This window comes from Lepidochelys kempii, chromosome 1, assembly GCF_965140265.1.
Source record: "Lepidochelys kempii isolate rLepKem1 chromosome 1, rLepKem1.hap2, whole genome shotgun sequence".
NCBI classification, from domain to species: domain Eukaryota; kingdom Metazoa; phylum Chordata; order Testudines; family Cheloniidae; genus Lepidochelys; species Lepidochelys kempii.
Genome location: NC_133256.1, coordinates 343022045 through 343041969, shown reverse-complemented (window position 1 = coordinate 343041969; position 19925 = coordinate 343022045). Strand labels below are relative to the sequence as shown.

At 49.4% G+C, this 19925-nt stretch overlaps 1 protein-coding gene across 1 annotated transcript in view; it reads left to right on the top strand.

Annotated features, from left to right (window-relative positions):
• PLXNA4 (plexin A4) overlaps positions 1 to 19925 on the top strand; it is a 578455-nt gene that overhangs the window by 539661 nt on the left and 18869 nt on the right. The window contains exons 26-29 of the mRNA XM_073328857.1: positions 368 to 467; positions 2353 to 2543; positions 9055 to 9224; positions 11718 to 11930. Coding sequence (XP_073184958.1) covers positions 368 to 467; positions 2353 to 2543; positions 9055 to 9224; positions 11718 to 11930 — 674 coding nt within the window. The remainder of the gene's footprint in view (positions 1 to 367; positions 468 to 2352; positions 2544 to 9054; positions 9225 to 11717; positions 11931 to 19925) is intronic.

Genomic DNA, 19925 nt, shown 5'->3' with positions numbered 1-19925 from the left:
CCCTTGCTCATGGGAGTAGCCCATTAAGGGCCTGCTCCAAAGCCCATTGCAGCCAATGGAAGGACTCCCGTTGATTACAGAGGGCTCTGGGTCAGTCCCTGTATGAGCCAGATTCTGCCTTCATACCAAGTAGGCAGAGTGATTCCAGATTTGCACTGGGAGGCATGAGGGGGGAGAGCAGGGTTTGGCCCTACTCCCATGAGGAAGGGTTTGCAGGGGTGGGCCATAAGTAACTAATAATGAGATCCTTTCAGCAGGAATAGTGATTGATCGCTCGGGTTTCACTGGCTGGGTTTCCTTTATGTTATCGGGTGCACTTTTTGGCCAGCTCTAGGAGACTTATTGGTAAGTTCTCTTTCCTTCGCAGGTGCCAGATGGATCCGTGGTAGCATTAGTCTCCAAGCAGGTCACTGCCTACAATGCTGTCAACAACTCCACTGTCTCCAGGACCTCTGCTAGCAAGTATGGTAAGGGCCTGTTTGCTGATGTACGTTAGGGGAGATATTAGTGGCCACAATGGGGGAGATGTTGAGCACCTGCAAAGGGAACAGCATGCCACAGCCAACTAGCATTTGTACAGCAAGTGAAGATGAAAAGCACTGGATAATCCAAGGGCTAAGTTATTCTAATTAATGGTGTTTATGGAAGCTCACTCTTTTATCCAGGTGACTTTGGCCAGGGTGAGATTACACCTGGAACAATAAAAGTTAGCACTTCTCAAGCTCGTTAGCTCTCTAAGCACTTTACTGAGCGGCCCAAGTTCCATTATTACCATTGTACACGTGGGGAGACTAAGGCTAAGTGACATGGGAGGTAAAGTGGGTTCCCTGGAAATTCTGCTGCAAAGCCCAGAATAGAACTGAGCTTCCCTGAGTCACCAAGACCAGCTCCTCTCTCCTTCCCAACCGGCCACTGATGCCCCCACATGCGTAGCTGCCTGTTGGTTGGACTTCTGGCTCAAGAAGTGCAGCAGCAGGTGAGGATTAAAGGGAAATGAGTTCCCAGAGTGCAACAGGAGAGTGATATAAACCATCCACTACTCTGGATCCAGCTGCCTCATCCAGTCTTTTTAAATATATGAAAGTAAGTCTGATCCTCGTCATCCTCTGTAGCTTGGGGGAAAGTACAGTTACTCAGCGTCCAGAGGAACTCGCTTCCCCTTACTCCAAGGACACCGGCAATGCACCAAGCCTTATTAATATTCATGTTCTTTGCAGCCTTGTTGCCATTCTGGAAGGACACTGTGACCTTTGCAAGGAAGGGGGTTTGGGTGGTTTCATTATTGTTATGTTTCCTGAGTTCTGTGCTACTGGATTTTTAGGAGAGGGGCTGAGGGGGGAGTGGGGAAAAAAGGTGGTGGGTCAGAAGTGATTGTTAATTGAAGTAAAGGGAGCAGCAGCCAGAGTTAACATGAGTATTCCATCCAGTAATTAATACCGGGCGGCCAGTAACGCATTAATGAAGCTGCTTCAGAACCTGCTGCTGGAAGGGTCACCATCTGTGTGTTAACTACAGTTAACTTGTAGCGCTGCTGGAGGGCCGGGGGGTTGCCCAGGCTGTCACCCTGGGCCTTTGGAAAGGGAAGTAGTAATGGGTTCCTCCATTAATGGAGGTGGCTTTCAATGGGGCATCATGCCATCCACATGGGCAGGTTTGGGGTGCAATGAGCTGAGCAGCCCCCTTTGGAGGAGGGAATGACACAGTGGTGGGTAGCGAATGGGGTGTATTGGGGGAAGGAGGGAGCAAATGGCTGGGGGGAGAGGTCATTATCCATTGTGTGTACCAAGCCCAGCACACACCGAAAGACAAGCTCTCGGATTGTGAAGCTCTTTGGGCCTAGCCCAGATGGCTGTTCAGCACCTGCAGCTTCTGCTGGAGCCAGTGGGAGTTGTGGGTTCTCAGGATCCTGCTCTGATTACCCATGAAGGAACCCATTTCCAGCCGTGGCTGCCTGCCCTGAATCACAGCAGCAACATGTGTAGCCCTCGCCGGTGCTGGAACATCCCCCTTTCTAAATGTACTAGTGTCTCGTCCAGCCTGGCCGTCGTGGTGCCGCGGGATAAGGCTCCCACCCTTTCCCCCGGGAGACCCTTTCCCAGGCTAACTGAACTCATTGCAGGAAAGTTTTCCCGTGTATCTGCTCAGGTGCCTCGGAACTTCTAGATGTGTGCGAATGTTGCAGGTGCAGCTAAGGCAGGCGTTGTGTGGGATTTGATAGTAGAGTTCCATTTTTAAAGCAGACATGACTGCAGAGTATTTCCCTAGGAAATCACATTTCCCGCCCCTGATGTGGCCACCTCTTCTTGAAGGTGGAGAATTGATTCTTGAGCAAGCTGTGGCTTTGTGTTCCAGAAAACATGATCCGTTACACAGGCAGCCCAGACAGCCTGCGCTCCCGCACACCCATGATCACACCTGACCTGGAGAGCGGAGTCAAGATGTGGCATCTAGTCAAGAATCATGAGCATGGAGACCAAAAAGAGGGCGACCGGGGCAGCAAGATGGTGTCCGAGATCTACCTGACCAGGCTGCTAGCCACCAAGGTATAATGCTGGAGAACGGCAGTGGGGCTTCAAAGAAGAGGGCTTCAAAGGGGTTGAAGGAGGAGATGGGACTCTTCATGGGCAAGAGAGGAGAAACTGCTCCAAGTGTAAGGGGAAGCATGAGAAAAGATGTGCAGCTAAGGGAGGGTAAAGGGAGAAGCTTGTGAAGTACGTGGGAAGAGCGCAGTAGAAAGTGAGAAGAGCTTGAATTTAGGAGCCAGTCAGTGGAGGATTCCAGAAGACGGGGATATAACATGTGCCGAGTGACAGGAGAGGAAGTTGGCTCTGGGAGCAATGGTTTGGGTCAACTGGATTGAAGAGAGGGGAGAAGAGGGGAGACCAGGAAGAAGCAGGTTACAATAGTCAAGGTGGGAGGCGATGAAGGCGCAGACAACGGGTTAGTGAAGAAAGGGTGGCTTCTGGTGAGATGAGTGAAGAGTTTAGTGAAAGACTGGGGCGGGAGAGGGAACAGCCAAAGACAGCAGCGAGGCTCTGAGCCTGGACGAGGGCAGAAAGGTGGCATTACCAACAGTGGCTTCCTGCATAGGGATCCCTGTGTGTGCAGAATTATGTGGGCAGGAGCAGATTGGTTTGAGGATATACCCTGAATTGTTTGTAGAGCCGACCACATGTGATTCAAGAGGTCAAGGGGAGCCTAGGGAGCACGTCCTGGACATGTTCAAAGGACAAATCCAGCCTGGCAAAATGGGACTGTGAGTTATGCCACAAACCCATGGGGAACGTTACTCACTTCTGCACCCCATCCCTCTGGCCCACGCGGACACCAGGCTGTCTCACCGGTGGTGCTTGCCCTGGAGGACGTACCAGCCAGTTAGATGCTTCATCATGCATCTTGGAGGGGCAGCTCAGCGGGATGAGCTGAGAGAAACACGTACACCTCTCTGCAGCTTAGATTATGTCACTTACTCACAGAGAGCTGGGGGAGCCATTTTGCCTGATGCATGGACAAAGGAGTGAGCGAAGCACTCAGTGGAGCATGCTGGCTTGACAGGGGGAGCAGCAGGCATCTGCCTTGGCTGACGGGCTGCGGGGAGCACATTGGTCCTCGGCAGCGAGCACTCACGCTATCGTCCCGCGCAGTCCTGCATGGCAGATGATTGCCTGACAGATCTATAACTTTTGTCCCATAAATGCTAAACTTCTTCACGGCCCCACCTCAGTGTCACACGGTGCTGGCACTTAGTTATTGACCCAAGTTGATTTTGCTGACACGTCAAATGCTGCTGGCAGGGCAGCAGGCAGGGGCTGCAAGGGGATGCTGTGTTTGCGGACGGAAACAGCCACGACAGGGTGCTCGAGTCCAGGTCAGGTTTTCAGGCCTTATCTTCAAGGTGCTCCATAGCCTGGGCCCAGAGTATCTAAAGAGCTTAAAGCCCTGGGATGAAAACTGTAATTGACAGATCCACTCCTGTGGTCCAGCAGAACTCTCCACCACCAGGGTCAGGTTCATCTGTGCAGGAGACAGAGCTTTCTGGGGCTGGTCCCAGACTGCTCAGTGAACTCCCCCAAGAACTAAGGATCATCCCAAACCTCCCCACCTTCTGCTCCCCGTGCAGAGCATGCTGCTTTGATCTGCCTCCTCTGACCCAAATACAGCGACCAGGTACAGGTATAAAACAAACCCTAGCACTCCGCTAGGCACACTGTGGAGAGGAGGAGAGAACAAACCACATGACCAATGTTCATCACATTGCACAATGCATGACCAGAAGGCCCTTGGATACTGCAGTGATGGGAGCGGACTAAGAACCTATAGACTAGAACATGGGAGTGACAGGCTGGCTCAGGGGATCAGCAGAGGGCCACACAGCCTTTTGCCACCTCATTGCTGGTGGGAATCTGGCCCGGGTCAGCAGTGGCCAATAGTCATTAATGTCCAGTGGCTGTTCCCGGGCCTGGGCAAAGGGAGTTGGCTGCGTTTAAGTCTTGTTACTAGTACAAAGATCTCCAGCAGAATCATAGACTCATAGAACCCCAGAGTTAGACGGGACTCCATGAGACAGCTAGTCTGACCCCCTGCCAAATGCAGGATTTGTTGGGTCTAAGCCATCCCAGACAGATGGCCATCCAGCCTCCTTTTGAAACCCTCGAATGAAGGAGCTTCCACAACCTCCCCTGGCAGTGTGTTCCATTTGCCTACTGTTCTTACAGTGAGGAAGTGTTTCCTGAGATTTAATCTAAATCTGCTCTGCTGGAGTTTGAACCTGTTACCTCTTGTCCTGTCCTCTGTGGCAAGAGAGAACAATTTTTCTCCATCTTTTTATGGCAGCCTTTCAAGTATTTGAAGACTGCGATCATGTCCCCCCTTAATCTCCCCTTTTCCAAACTAAACATACCCATTTCCTCCAGCCTTTGCTCGTATGGCTTGCATCCCATCCCTTTGATCATCTTTGTTGCTCGCCTCTGGGTCCTTTCCAGTTTCTCTACATTCTTTCAATATATTGGTGACCACAATGGGAAACAGTTCTCCAGCTGAGGCCTACACAGATCCCAGCAGAGAAGTACTGTCACCTCCTGTGACTTACATGCTATGCCTTTGTTAATGCAACCCAAGATTGCATGTGCTTGTCTTGCAACAGCATCGCATTGTTGACTCATGTTGAGGCTGTGATCGACCACAACTCCCAGATCCTTCCCAGCAGTGCTGCTGCCAAGCCACTTATCCCCCATTCGGTATTCTCCCCTTGTTGGCAGTCTCATTAGAGAGGCCAAGGATGGGGAAAGTCTCTCTTTCCCCGAGTCAGGGCTGGGCAGTTTGCAGCACTGCTGGTTGATAGGCAGGTACCTAAAGCACATCCATGCATTGTTAGCATTACACGGGTGTGAATAACTAAAGAGCACTGCTGTCCGGGGCACTTCCCCACTGACCGAGGGGCTTTGTGCCACTGGCCCTGATTAGAAAGGTGGCTGGACATGCTCTTCTCTGGCCCCAGGAGTCTGCCCACCAGCCCAGGGATAAAGGATATGGTGAAGGCCGGTCTTAGCACAGCTCACACGAGGAACTGTCAGTGAGTGAGGCTCGCCTGGCACGTCTGCCACATCCTGCAGCGGGAACCTCTGGCACCGGCACGTCACCCCCCCCCCCCCCGGGTCAGCCCCATCAGCAGTGGCGGAAGCTGCAGTGTAGACAGGGCTCAGGCGTTTATAACCATCATGTTATCTAACCAATTCGGAGCAGAGTTGGACAATACAGAGGCAAGCCAGCCTGAGGCCTTTCTACACTGTAGCGTCCAGCATTGCTCTGACCCGCAGATTCAGTGGTGGCGGATTCGTCTGCACAGCCATAGTTGCGTACACACACAGAGTCTGAGTCTGTCCACTGGACAGGGGACTCCATCAACACATTTAAGTCCTGCTCTGGTGTTTCACCTGTGTGCTCAGTCCCCAGGTGGTACAGCCTCTGGTGTCTGACCCCCAGCAACTGAATAATAAATCCTAATCCGGTTACTCTTCTGTCGATGGGCACAGACTATGCAATTGCTCTGTCTGTCTTTGGATATGCCCATTCCCCATAGCATCTAGGTGCCATAATGCGTCCGACAACATAAAAATAAAGGGGCACCGGCCATGGGGTGAGATCCCCAGCTGATATAAATCAATAGTCCTTGGAGCAAGGCTGATTTACACCTGCAGGGGCTCTGGCCACCACTGAACATACTTGGTGGTCAGCTCAGATACTGGTGGACCACAAACAGAACTCCAGATTCTGCCTGTCCCGTCTGCCCGCTCTTGTGAGCGAGGCAGGGAGCCAGCTGAGAATTTGACACAGCAACAAAGAAAACTGGAAAGGCTATTTTTTCACCCAGCACTTAGTATAAGAGAAATTTCCTCTCCCCATCTTGCCCCTCTGAGAGACAGAGAAGAGTGTGCAATTTCTGCTAACACAGTCCTGGGGAATACTTAGTTAAACTGAGAATGGTTTTAACCCTGCTAAGTCTCTGACCTCTGAGAACTGGAATCTTTTGGACGGTTTCTAAAAGCCTTGGACTGTTTCTTTGCATTTGGCTGGGCAAGTTAGAGATGCAATTCTCCCTGGAAACTGATCCTGAGGGCAGCTCCTCTGTGTCAGATTTCCCCTCGGGGCCCTCCCCATGCTCAGACATGTGCTGCAGGGTTTTGTTCCTTTTTGCAGGAGCTCTCTCTGTGTTTGTTTCTCAAAGAATAAATCAAATGGCGAATCAGCAAGGGACATCAGCCTGCTAATTAAGCTTTTATGCATTTGTTAGTGCTGGGTAGACTCTACCCACCCTGGCGGAAGTTGGCACTCCATGTCCAGTAAGGGAAATCTTGTTGTGTGTCTGTAAAGACAGGAGGAACCTTTCCATTACAGGGAATTTGTCATTTTAGGAGTTGATCTTGTTAAGCAGTTACAGTTATTAACATGCCGTAGGTGGCAATGTCCTAGCTCTGACGAAAGAGGAGTGCTGGGAACACAGGCTGGAGTGCGCTATGCTGCAGAGGCCATACACAACCACCTTTGCCAGTTGGATCTCAATCCTGGCCTGCAGCTCACCTTGCCATTCCAGTCCGGCGCCAACCCCTTGACTGCCCCTTCCTCCTGACCTGCCCTGCCATCGGATTTCCACTGCCAAGCCTGCGCCCCCTCAGCGTGCACCAGCTTGGTCACTGCACCTCAGTTGTGACCTACCTGAACCTCTATTCCACTTCCAGGCTCCCAACATGACTTCCCTCATCGTACCCCCAGTCCTGACCCACCTGACGTCCAGCATCCTCTGCACCAGCTATCAATGCACCTCCATTGTGAACTCTGTCACACACACCCCTCCTATCCCAGACCTGTGCACCACACCTGGCTTGTGCCTGCTCACCAATCCTGACCTGCATTACTCTTTGCTATTTCACTTGCGAGCAGAGATTGAATTCATAGTAAGAGTGGGGTGTGGTTTTATGGTGTTCATCACATGGGGAGGACCCTGGGCCATTGAAGATGCTAGGTGTGTTAAGTACAGATGTGGTCTCCTCATCTCAAAAAAGATATACTGGCATTAGAAAAGGTTCAGAGAAGGGCAACTAAAATGATTAGGGGTTTGGAATGGGTCTCATATGAGGAGAGATTAAAGAGGCTAGGACTTTTCAGCTTAGAAAAGAGGAGACTAAGGTGGAATATGATAGAGGTATGTAAAATCATGAGTGGTGTGGAGAAAGTGAATAAGAAAAAGTTATTTACTTGCTCCCATAATATAAGAACTAGGGGCCACCAAATGAAATGAATGGGCAGCAGGTTTAAAACAAATAAAAGGAAGTTCTTCTTCACACAGCGCACAGTCAACCTGTGGAACTCCTTGCCTGAGGAGGTTGTGAAGGCTAGGACTATAACAGGTTTTGAAAGAGAACTGGATAAATTCATGGAGGTTAAGTCCATTAATGGCTATTAGCCAGGATGGGTAAGGAATGGTGTCCCTAGCTTCTGTTTGTCAGAGGGTGGAGATGGATGGCAGGAGAGAGATCACTTGATCATTACCTGTTACGTTCACTCCCTCTGGGGCACCTGGCATTGGTCACTGTCGGTAGACAGGATACTGGGCTGGATGGACCTTTGGTCTGACCCCGTATGGCCATTCTTATGTACCCACTCAACCGACAGACCCTTCACATTCAGATCGTCCCATTAGGTGTCCTGTTCTTGCTGATCAGGCAGTGATCACGGTGGTTTCTAAGCATGGTGATCTGGGATCTCTCCCCTATAGGAGCGTGAGGAAACCTCATCAAGCTCTACACTAGCATATATTGAAGTCAGTTTCCACTTATGCACTGCATGATGGATGCTCTTTCAGGGCCTACTCCCAGTGCAGAGGATGGCAAAATCCCGTTGGGAGCAGGATCGGTCACTTGTTGCTCAGCGCACAGGTTGGGCTGTCTCGCATGCAAAACGCCCACCTCTCCCATCCCCATCCCCACAGGAGCAGGTTGACTTCACTGGAGTATCACCAGTGTACACCTGCGGAAGATCTGACCCAAAACTTGAAATCTCCCAATCCTTTTGCGATATGCAGTGTTCCTGATGTTGCTCACAAATCCCGTGGCATTCTGTGATCCGGGGGCCAACTGGGGGGCCCATTTAACAACACAGGAGAGCAAACCCTTCCCTTTCTCCGCTGAGTGTTCCCCACCACTGCACCTCAGCCCTCACCCGGAGGGACAAGCTCTAAGAAGAGAGATGTAGGCAGCTTACCTGGCCTGTTTAGTCCATGGCTACTTGCTGAGGCTGCTATTCGGGTCCAAGGCCGAGGGGGATCCCAGTCATGCGTGTGCCTGACGACAGGGTTTAAAGCTCTAGCTTATTTCCCACTGTATAGCTGTCAGATGGCACCAGCTCTCAGTCACTACTTCCAGGGCTGAACCCATGAACTCCTCTGAGCCACCCTGGCAATGCCCCCGTCTCATGTGTCTCACTGAAATTTCCCAGGGAGGACATCAGAGCCCCGGGTCAGTGTCTCACTCTCTTCTTCCTCCTCCCTTGACCCCACAGGGCACTTTGCAGAAGTTTGTCGACGACCTCTTTGAGACGATCTTCAGCACAGCGCATCGTGGCAGCGCCCTGCCCCTGGCCATCAAGTACATGTTTGATTTCCTGGACGAGCAGGCGGACAAGCACAACATCCACGACCCCCACGTGCGGCACACCTGGAAGAGCAACTGGTAAGTGTGATCCCTCCAGCTCCGGGTCCCAGACGGAGGGGAAAGGGTTTGGGGTGCTGATGTTCAGGGAGGATGGGCTTGTGGGCAAGGCACTGGCCTGGGCTGCAGGGCACCCGGGTTCCTCTCCCAGCTCTGGTGTCACCTGGGGGAAATCACTTGGGGTGTCTCTCTACTGCCCTCAGGGGGTGTCATTGCAGCCCCAGGAGACGTACCTGAGCTGGATTTAATCGAGGTTTGGTGCGGGCTGTATAGCCGCCCAGGACCCTGGGTAATTACTCACGCAGCTAGCTCGTCTGCCTCAGCTTCATTGCCCTGGTACCTACCTGAGCTCGATGAAAGCTAGCGCAGGTGTCTGCTCAAGCTGAGATCACACCCTGTGATGACAGGATAGACATACCCTGAGTCTCTGTGCCTCTGTTTCTCCTTCTGTGAAAGGCGTCACAGTAATTCCCAGGGGTGCTGTGGGGATCAACCCATTAAGGGTCTCGAGGGATAGCTCAGTGGTTTGAGCATTGGCCTGCTAAACCCAGGGTTGTGAGTTCAATCCTTGAGGGGGCCATTTAGGGATCTGGGGCAAAAATTGGGGATTGGTCCTGCTTCAAGCAGGGGTTTGGACTAGATGACCTCCTGAGGTCCCTTCCAACCCTAACCTTCTATGATTCTATGAAATGGTGATGGGGCCACATGAGGACAGAGCTAGGTAGAGCCTGACTGTGCTCCAACCGCTAGACAACACCCCTCCCCACTCTTGTTGCATGAAGGATAAAGACAGGGGGCTGAGATCTCGAGAGAGAAGGATCCCTGCTGCTTTTATCCTCTGAGTCTCCCTGTTGGAAAGAGTCCCCTGGGGACTCTTTCCCTCCCTCCTTCTGTGTAAATACGAGGGACTATAAAAGGCACAGCGGAGGAGAACCACAGGACTCCCAGCTGATGAGTTTTCTCCTTTTACCAGCCATGCTGACTGGCAGGTCGGCACAGTGCCCTGGAATAAAAAAAGAAACCCCATGCATCAAAGAGGCTTTCAGCTAATGAAACATTAGCATATTATTAACATTATCTGTGGCGCTAATCTAAGGCTGATTGCCGCTACTCAGACTAAATGATCAGGAGGTTTATTTAATGGGGGAAGGGTGGAGGTAGAAATGATCTCTTCTCAATCAGATTAAATTAACTCCAAGTCACTTCACAGGGCTCATCATTCCCAGCCAGCACTCCCCACTACCTGTGGCTGGCTGGAGCTTAGCATCAGAGAAATTAGAGATGCAAAAGACCTTTTCCAAGCCATCTTCCCCAGCTCCTTCTCCCCCTGCATGCTGCTATTGCAGGTGCTCGCACAGGCCCCTACTCTCCCAGTGCTTCCTCAGTTCTAGTTTCAAGTATCTCCAGCAACTGGGCTTCGGGCGCTTCCCTTGGGAAGCTTTTTTCTGACGTTCAGCCCACAAGTTTCTTTGCTCCAGAGGAGTCCGTGGGGAAGATCAGGTGGTGAAGTAGCCAAGAAGGATGTATTAACACTGCCTGCTTGTATCTGCAGGGTGTAGATGCCCGTGATAGAGGTGAATTGTTTAGATTGGTATTGTGGAAACAGGACGACTAGAAGCAATGGGATAAAATTAAGGAAAGGAAAATGTAGGTTGGCTATTAGGATAAACCCACTGTGGTGAAGATCTGTTAGTGGGAAATAATCTCCCTCCAGGAAGCCCCAGCCCTGGAGACATTTCAAATTGGACATGCTAAAACCGTGGAGATGGAGATCTAGTGGATGGGCTCTGATAGCAGGGATTCATCTGCTAGTTATAAACGCAGAGCTGTGCAGTGCCCAGCCAGCGGGAACTGGGGGCTGGCTGGGGGTCCAGCTGTGCAGGATGGCACAGGGTGGTTACATGCCATTACGGTATCAACTGGTGCACGGAGTTATAGTTGTGAAGCTAAATCCCAGCTCCTCAGTTTATAGTATTATATGTCCATGTCCACCCCAGGAATTGCTGAGACCGAAAAACCAGACTCTGCTCCCCACCTACTAGCATTAATAATACTAAGGCTTTGTAGGTATATGACCTCTTCTAGCCACATAGGGTGGAATGGTTAGCAGTCAGGTCTCATCCCAACACCCTTGCGAGGCAGGTAAGTATTATCTCCATTTTACAGACCTTAATAGGAACTATAGAGAGGGTAAGGGGCCAGTTGGGCCAGCCCAACTAGTTCCATTGATTTCAATGGGGCTCCTTGCAGAGTAAGATGCTACTCGACATGAGTAAAGGTGTCCAGATCTGGCCCTCTGGGAATGATCTAAGGATGCCCTGTACCAAAGCCAACTCTGGAGTCACTCCCTTGACTTGAGCAGAGTCCCATCAGGGATGAATGTGAGCCATTGTATACCAGTTGCAGAGCCAGAAATCCTCCCATCCTGTTGTTATTGTAGTGTAGCAAGATCACCAGTGAAACAACACCCTGACTCTGAACCATCTTCTTCCACCTCTGCCTTCCTCCCTGCAGCTTGCCACTACGGTTCTGGGTCAACATGATCAAAAACCCCCAGTTTGTATTCGACATCCACAAGAACAGCATCACGGATGCCTGCCTCTCGGTGGTGGCTCAGACCTTCATGGACTCCTGTTCAACCTCGGAGCACCGTCTGGGCAAAGACTCCCCTTCCAACAAGCTTCTGTATGCCAAGGACATCCCCAGCTACAAGAACTGGGTGGAAAGGTGAGTCCTACACTGAGGAGGCTGGTTGGCACGAGCCGTAGCTGTACAATGTGGGCCCGCTCTGTCGACAGAGGCTGCAGGCTGGCGTCCCGTGTGCTCCTGCTGGTAACGGAGTTGCACTAGACGGCTGTAGCGCTTGGCTATTTTACTTTGGGTTAAGACCCGATGGAAAGATCCATCTGGGCCATTTAGCTCAATACGCCTCACGCCAAACACGGACACGGCAGTGAGAGGCATACGCTGAGGTTGTTTTCAGGTGTAATTTCTCTTGCAGAGGAACTAGTGTGTGGGGACTGAGGGTGACGGATAGTGTGACAGAGGGGGGTTGAGTCCAGCCACCCTGTCCGGGAAGGACGGCTCCATGTTCTGAGCATTGGGTTTGGAATCTCTACACACTGGAGAGCCAACAATGCAAATCCTGGCTGAGCTGCCTTGTTTACCTTCTGCGGCAAATAGATTTCCATGCAGATGACCGTGTGTTGGGTCCTTTGGATGAAACCCTGAAGAACAAAGGGACTGGCTACTTTGGATCTCCAGGCATTATCTGTCAGAGCAGGGGATTGCCCAGACACCCTAACCATAATCTCCCCCACATGCATACTTGCTGCTGTGCAGTGGACTATGCACTGTCTCAATTCCTATCTGCACGAGTCAGTCAGTGCTTTGTGCCCAGTTAATGTAAGATCTTTCTTTTCACCTTAATAATAGAGGGCTAGATCTTGCGGGACTAGCTCTGGCAAAGCTCCTGTGGACTTCAGTGGGAATTTGCTTGAGGAAGCTTTGTAAAATGTAATGCATAGTTTGTTTTCCAATATCCCCATGTTTGATAGGCGTTACTGACAGGTTTTGGAAATACACAGCTAGAAAATGCTCGCTGAACACTAAACATGGAGCCACGGTTAACATCAGAGAGTTCATATAAACTGTGCACAGGTTTAAACAATTATTCAGCTGGCTGGATAGATAGATGTTATCTACAGCTGATCACACACCACACCAGTTTATATGAATTCTTTGTTATTGTAGATATACCTGTTTATATCATAGTATATTTCTTTTAATGGAGTGGGTTAGTCATTCTGATACATCAGCGAAAGGTTAAAGCTGGTTAAAGGTTTCTATGCTGTAGTGAGAGTTAAATGAAATCCTTTTGAATGCAGCTACTGTCGGTTACTGATTTGTCCAGACGATTATTTTTATCAGCGGTTTAGAGACTTCCATTTTTTATGAATGTAGTTTCTTAGCAACCAATCGGGCACTTAGAAGCTACCTTGCTTAATTATGACCTATTTCTGATACTGTGCCCAAGTTTTCTTATTTGTAAAGGGCTTGGGAACAAGCTCTATCTAGGCACTGGGAATGAGATATGGAGATATTTATTTGTGGATTGTGCATTCAGGTCATTCGCGACCCAAAGATGTTATGATCTGGTAGATCTTCGGTGGTCTGTGTGAAATGGGACGTTGGTTTCAGTGGACAGATACCTAGCTCACACCCTCCACTGCAAATTGTACTGTCACTCTCATTAGCTGTCAGCTGATAGGTCCAAGGATTGAAAGGATTGACCAAAGTCCCTCCCCTTCCCTAGAGGCGTGTCTGTCCTTCAGGTTGTGGGGTGAGGGCACTTTGGTGGGAAAGGGGGTATGGAGAGCTTGTCCCAGTCCTGTCCCTCTTTTCTGGATAAATAGCTAGCTTCAGTCTCCAGGGCTTATACCAGCACTGCATTCATTAAAACTGGATCGTGTGGAAGGATGATCGCCAGCAGTAGCTGTTACGCTTTCCTGGAAGCTTTCCCAGAACAACTGGATGAGTTTGCATTCATAAATCAGGTGCAACAAAGCTCCTCTTACTAGTTAATATCGCCAGCTTTTATCTGAGACAGACCCAGGAGCTGCTGGGGTGATTTTTAATGGTGTACAAAATTTTTGCAAGGTTCCTTGTTGCTGTATTGGCTGAAGCCCAAAGCAGGTTGTGAGTCTGTGAATATCAACGTCAATTTTGCCCCTCTTCTGTTTTCTGAAATGCATGTGCCTAGCTCTGAGATGCACAACGCACCTGGAATGGGGATGGTTGTTGCTTCCATCTCAGAGAAACTGCGAACCAGCAGTGCCTAGATGCTAGGGTGATGGCTGTGTTAAGGATGGAAGATAGGACTGTTTTGCACACAACTCCTAATGAATTCCTTTCTACTTTTTTACAACCAGGTAGGGTGGGAGTTATTCCAGTTAATTCAGTAGTCATCATCACTGACAGAATCATCACTGAAAGGGGTTCCAAAGAGGATGGATCTAGACTGTTCTCAGTGGTAGCAGATGACAGAACAAGGAGTAATGGTCTCAAGTTGCAGTGGGGGAGGTTTAGGTTGGATATTAGGAAAAACTTTTTCACTAGGAGGGTGGTGAAGCACTGGAATGCGTTACCTAGGGAGGTGGTGGAATCTCCTTCCTTAGCAGTTTTTAAGGTCAGACTTGACAAAGCCCTGTCTGGTATGATTTAGTTGGGGATTGGTCCTGCTTTGAGCAGGGGGTTGGACTAGATGACCTCCTGAGGTCCCTTCCAACCCTGATATTCTATGATTCTATGAATCTAAGACAGTTGTGTTTTAAAGACAGGACAGGAGTCAATGCTAAGATAACTGGAGTCACAGCCAGAGAGTTTCTGGATTGCTAAGGAGTTTGCCAGAAGGAACGTGAAATCAGATGAATTGTCCTGTGTAGGAACATTAGAGCTAAAAGTGATTGTTCATGGGTGCTTGGTGACAATATCTATCTGAAGGAACTCTAGCACAAAAGCAAGGTATCTGTCCTAGTATGCATCTGTCTAAAATTAATGCTAACTTAGCTAGCCCATCCCAAACACTCCTGTGTTCCAAGCCATCTACTTATAGCTGCTGGTGTCTCTGCTTGGAGTATGTACCGGTGCTCAGAAGACATCAAAGCAGGGTCAGCTGCCATAGTTACTCCTGGGAGAATTCTGCGCCAAAAAATTAAAAATTCTACCCCCCAAAAATTAAACATTCTGTATATTTTTATTTGTCAAAATAACACAATATAATCACACCAGTTTAAATTATTGTGGTAATTTATTTCAAAATACCCATCAGCAAGTATGTCTGTAACAATACAGACAGCAAAAAAGATGCAGGAACTGTTTTTTGACAAATAGATTCCTTACTGGCATATTAATACAGAACTCTGAGTGATAATTGATTTAAACTACAATACAGAACCATATTTCCCACATCCCTCAGAAGCAGTGCAAAGGCTTGGGGAAGTCAGGGGTAATGGAGAAGCTGAGGGAGAGGAAAGTAATTGCTGGAAAGGAGCCTGGGAGTGAATTTGGAGGGTTGTCGGGTGTGGATGGGAAAAGTATGGAACAGGTTTTTTCGGAGGGTGGGGAGAGATTGTTAGGGAGCTTCCTCCACGCAGACCCTGGCTGACCCCCAGCCTTTCCCATTGAGTCAGGCACATCTTTCCTTGTCCCCATGTGTCCCTCCATCCCCACTCAGACACCTACTCCCCCCATCTCCATGTGGCCCTGCACCACCGCAGCCAGTCCCCTCCCTTCATCCCCGTGTGTCCCTGCATGCCCCTTACCCATGTGCCTCTGTGCCCCCACTCAGCCACACCCCATTTCCCCATGTGGCCCTGCACCCCCTCCCCATCCCCATGTGTCCCTGCACCCTCTTCCTCCCTGTGACCCTGAGCCTCCACTCCCATTCTGCTCCAGCCCAGTCTATCTTCCTGCACTAGCCCTTATGAACCATCTGTCACACACACACACACGCAGCCCCATGTGCCCCACGGTGTCTGTCTCCTGACCTGGCCTGACAGGTGCTGTGAAGAAGGCACTGCAGGTTCTTTCTCTTCCCTATGGTAGCTTGGGCTGGCCAGGAGCAGCAGCCCTCTGGTGGACAAAAGGCGGAAGTGCAGCAACTTTCTCGCAAAAGCTATTTTCTGCGAAAACAATTAAAAGTATGCACGGCACATGAATTATGTGCATGTGGAGTGGCACGGAATTCCCCCAGGAGTACATGGTACATGTTTCAAGCAGAACATCCAGTAGCACCTGGTGAAGGTAAGTGCTGGGTATGGATGAGCATCCAGGCAAAATACTACCCATGCAGAGCTTGGGCTGTGGATGCAGGATGGGAGGGAACAAAAGCAGGTTCAGACCCTGATATATGCCCAGCTTGCTCTTCTGGGCCCATGGGGAATTTGGTTTAAATGGAATTCTACGTTTCGGTGCTGCTGGACGTGGAGCTGACCTCTAACCAGAACCCTGATCTGAACAGCCCTGAGTTTTGGAAGAGCTGAGTTCTGGATTCAGTCTCTGTACCTGAGGCCACCTCTGGGTGAAAACATGCAGCAAAAACTAGCTAGAGCCAGCTGGAGCTTGGGCATCTCTGGTACTAAAGGTGAAGGTAGGATGGGGCAGGAGAAAGAGACAGAGAACACAGGAAAAGACAACCAGGTCCATTTGTGTGTGTGTGTGTGAACCGGCAATACTCAACCTGTGGTTCTAGAGTGACAGGTAGCTTTTCAAGACCCAAGATGTGCTGCTGTCATCTGATTGGAGCTCTTCCTTTCTCTGCAGCTGGACAGAGGGAGAAGGGCAGAGGAGAGAGCGGGCCTGTTGCCAATCTCACCTACACTGGTGTAATGCCTTAGGCTTCACTGGAGTCACCCTGGATTTACGTCAGTGCAGCTGAGATCAGAACCTTTTCAAGTTTGCTTCAGTGCCGACGTTGCCCCTTTGAGCCTAGAAATCCTGAGGATTTGGGAACACTTAATGTAATCCCAGAGCACCGAGAAGGGGAGTATGTTCTGACTGGAACTGGCTCATTAGCATTCACTAGCGCGCTGGAAATATGACAAAGGGCTGTGGCTGACCTTTCGTTTCTCTCCACGCTGCCAAATTTATGATAACACTTGTTTGAACTTCATTAACACAGCTTAATTGCATTCGTCCCAATCAATAAATCGTTTCCACACAGAAGCCTGTGGTGTGAAGGCAGGAATGCAGGGAACCAAAAGGGGGCAGTGGGATAAAAGACCCTTTTCCATCTTACGCCCAGGTATTGCATTAAGCATTTAAGATACACGTGGAAGCACAAAGAAAAGATCAAGTGCTTCCCTCTCACCCCTGGAAAGCCTTGATGCTCCTCCTCAGGCCCTTACTGTGCAGTAGAAGTAACTACTCTGAGTATATGGTGAAGTAAAACTGATGAGCTTTATTTTAGACATGCTCTTACCCCTTCCAAATTCTACCATCAAAGAAATACAAGTCTCAACATTGGAGGATTGAGTCTGGGGCCAGGAGACAATTTTTCTGCCATGTTTGAAGTGACTTGGACAAGGGGTTCCTGAATTATGATACCCTAAAATCCAGGTGTTCAACAGAGTTTGAAAAGCTGGCTAACCTCGTCTGGCCATTTTACAACCAGAAAAGAGAGCTAGTTATGAAATGGACTGACCTAGTGCAACAAAAACTTATTCGCTGAGTAAACTCTACTTATAAAAATTATTTAGACTTTAAATAGTAACATCAGGGTGGTTCACCAACTCCAAGGAGTTCAGAAGAGAGATCAAAGGACTGCTGGAAATTTCAGCTTGCATTTTAAACAACAGTGAGTTTCCAGCCCTTGCCCCGGCACACAGGGGACTCAAAATGAAACTGATCACTAGGGAGGGGGCTTGTCAATAGAAATAATAATAATAACCAGCTCTTATTACTTGTAGATCTCAAACGAGATCAGTATCATTATTCCCATTGTTACAGATGGAGAAACTGAGGCATGGAGTGGGGAAGTGACTTGCTAAAGATCAACAAGCAGGCCAGCGGCAGAACAGGGACTAGAACCTATTTCTCCTAAGTTCCAGTCCAGTGCTATACCCACTAGACCGTGCTGCATCCAGCAGAAGGCTGGAGTTATTCAGATGAGCTGAGATCTACTTTAAGGAAGTGATGCTCACCAGTTATAAACTACTAATCTTTTCATCACAGATCCCAACATGAGAACAGAGAGTGGGAGCCGCTTAAAATTAAATCTCTTGGTTCATCTATTCAGCGGCAGGCTGGAAGGGGGTGCATCCCTGTGCTGCTTGTCCTGTCCTTCCTAACCCCACTTCTTCCCTTTTGCAGACCTCCTCAAATGCTCATTGGCTCTGGACTGTAGGATGCCTGCAGGAAGTATGTGTGGGCTGGGCAGAGCAGGGAGCTTACAGAGATGCTGGGGGAGCAGTGGAGATGGGAGCATGGGCAGGCAGCTGAGATGGAACAGTGGAAAGGGGGGCCAGACTGTATTTGCAAGTGTACAATATATGGCCCGCAAAGGGTCTTTAACGAGCAGATGTTAGTTCCTTTCTCCTGCCTTGAGGAGGTCGGGGCATTCATTGTAGGATTAGCTGTCCTTACAGCAAGGCTGGCTGAAGGCTTACTATCCTTTGGCACAATAGCCCCACCAGTTCTCCTCTGAGAGGGTAAGGAGCAGAAAAAGCCATAAAAAATCAAGGTACAAGAGGCTGTCTGAAAAGGTAGAACACCAGTTACAAGCCATTAATAGCAGATCTCTTGATCTGAAGATGAGTTGAGCTTCATTTGGAGTCAGGGCCATCTGTTCAACTATAAGACTAAATATTTCATATCCCAATTAGATGCTGAGATTCTTGCCTTGAACCTAGGCTCTCTTTGCAGTCAGACCAATTTGGTGTAACAGAGGCTTGTGGGGGTACCCAGCTGAGAGAGCCAATACACAAACTTAAGCAGCTGTGATGCCTACCAGCAGACCAAAACAACCCCTTAGTCCATCTGAATATGATTCAACAGATGAAACAACTTCATAGGCTTGAATTGCTCCAGTTTGCTGCTAGTTCATTACCAAGCTTTTCTCCAGACCTTCTCTGATCTACCAGTGCCAGGTCTGTCAGTTACCGAACTCCCTGTTGTATGCTTCTTCCTTCTCAGCGTGCAGCATTCGGAATGCTATTGCATAACCCTAATTATGTTATTTCTGTAATTGCCTTTGCTGTCTGCAGCACATGGATTCGTTACAGGCTGTTCAGATGCTAAAACGATTATTAATGAGCACGATCCCAAACCAGCAATGACGAAAACAAAAAAATCCTGATTAGCTCCACGGCCTAGCCAAGCCCAGGGCTCCCTGGAAGAGTTCAGTGCTAAGGGCTGCCCAGAGTTGGTCTCTTCTCCCTTGATGAGTTAATGAGTGACTGCGGGGCAGACAGTGACAGCATGCCAGGGCGCTGCTGTAATTCTGCAGCCTCATGAAACCAGTCCCATAAAACAGGGTTTATGTGCCCAGTGCCCAGTGCATTGTCCTCTGCCACAGGCATAAGCCAAGGGGCCAGGTTTATTACCCTGAGTGATTTTGCATGGTTTTCTTTAAAGAAATAATTAATTGTAAAGCTCTTTCTCCTAAGGGGGCGGGGAGCATGCAGAAGGGAGGAGAGTCATTTCTTTCCTTTGGCAAAGAGTGTGTGAGATGCACACTGGCAGGACTGATACACTCCACCCAGCATGGATCGGAAGTGCACAGTCATACGAGCCAGCCCTGCTTTTGTTTAAGCCGTACCGGAGCTAGCTGCAATGATGGGAAATTTCTGAGCTGTTCCACAAGGTCAGCTTTTCCTCCAGTTTTACCTGGCCTTTGCTTGAGGTCAGAAGTAAGTGGCTGGCTGCATAAGGGCCAAGTGAAAACTGAGTAAAGACTCGGTAAGGACTTGGCCATTTCACCTACCAGGATTCTCTACTACATGCATTTCTGATGGGCTTGGATACTACATCAATTGGTTCCTAAGAAACAGATGTACTAAGAACTCACCTAGCTATGGTCGGACTGTGATGGGAGAAAGTGAAACTGGTGAGTTCTCTAACAGCCAGCCTAGTTTGGTTGTAGGGTACATGGTTTAAAAGCCTCTCTGATAACCGATTTCTCAGCCCGTTAGGGCCCAGCTGCTGCAATATCATGGTGATGAG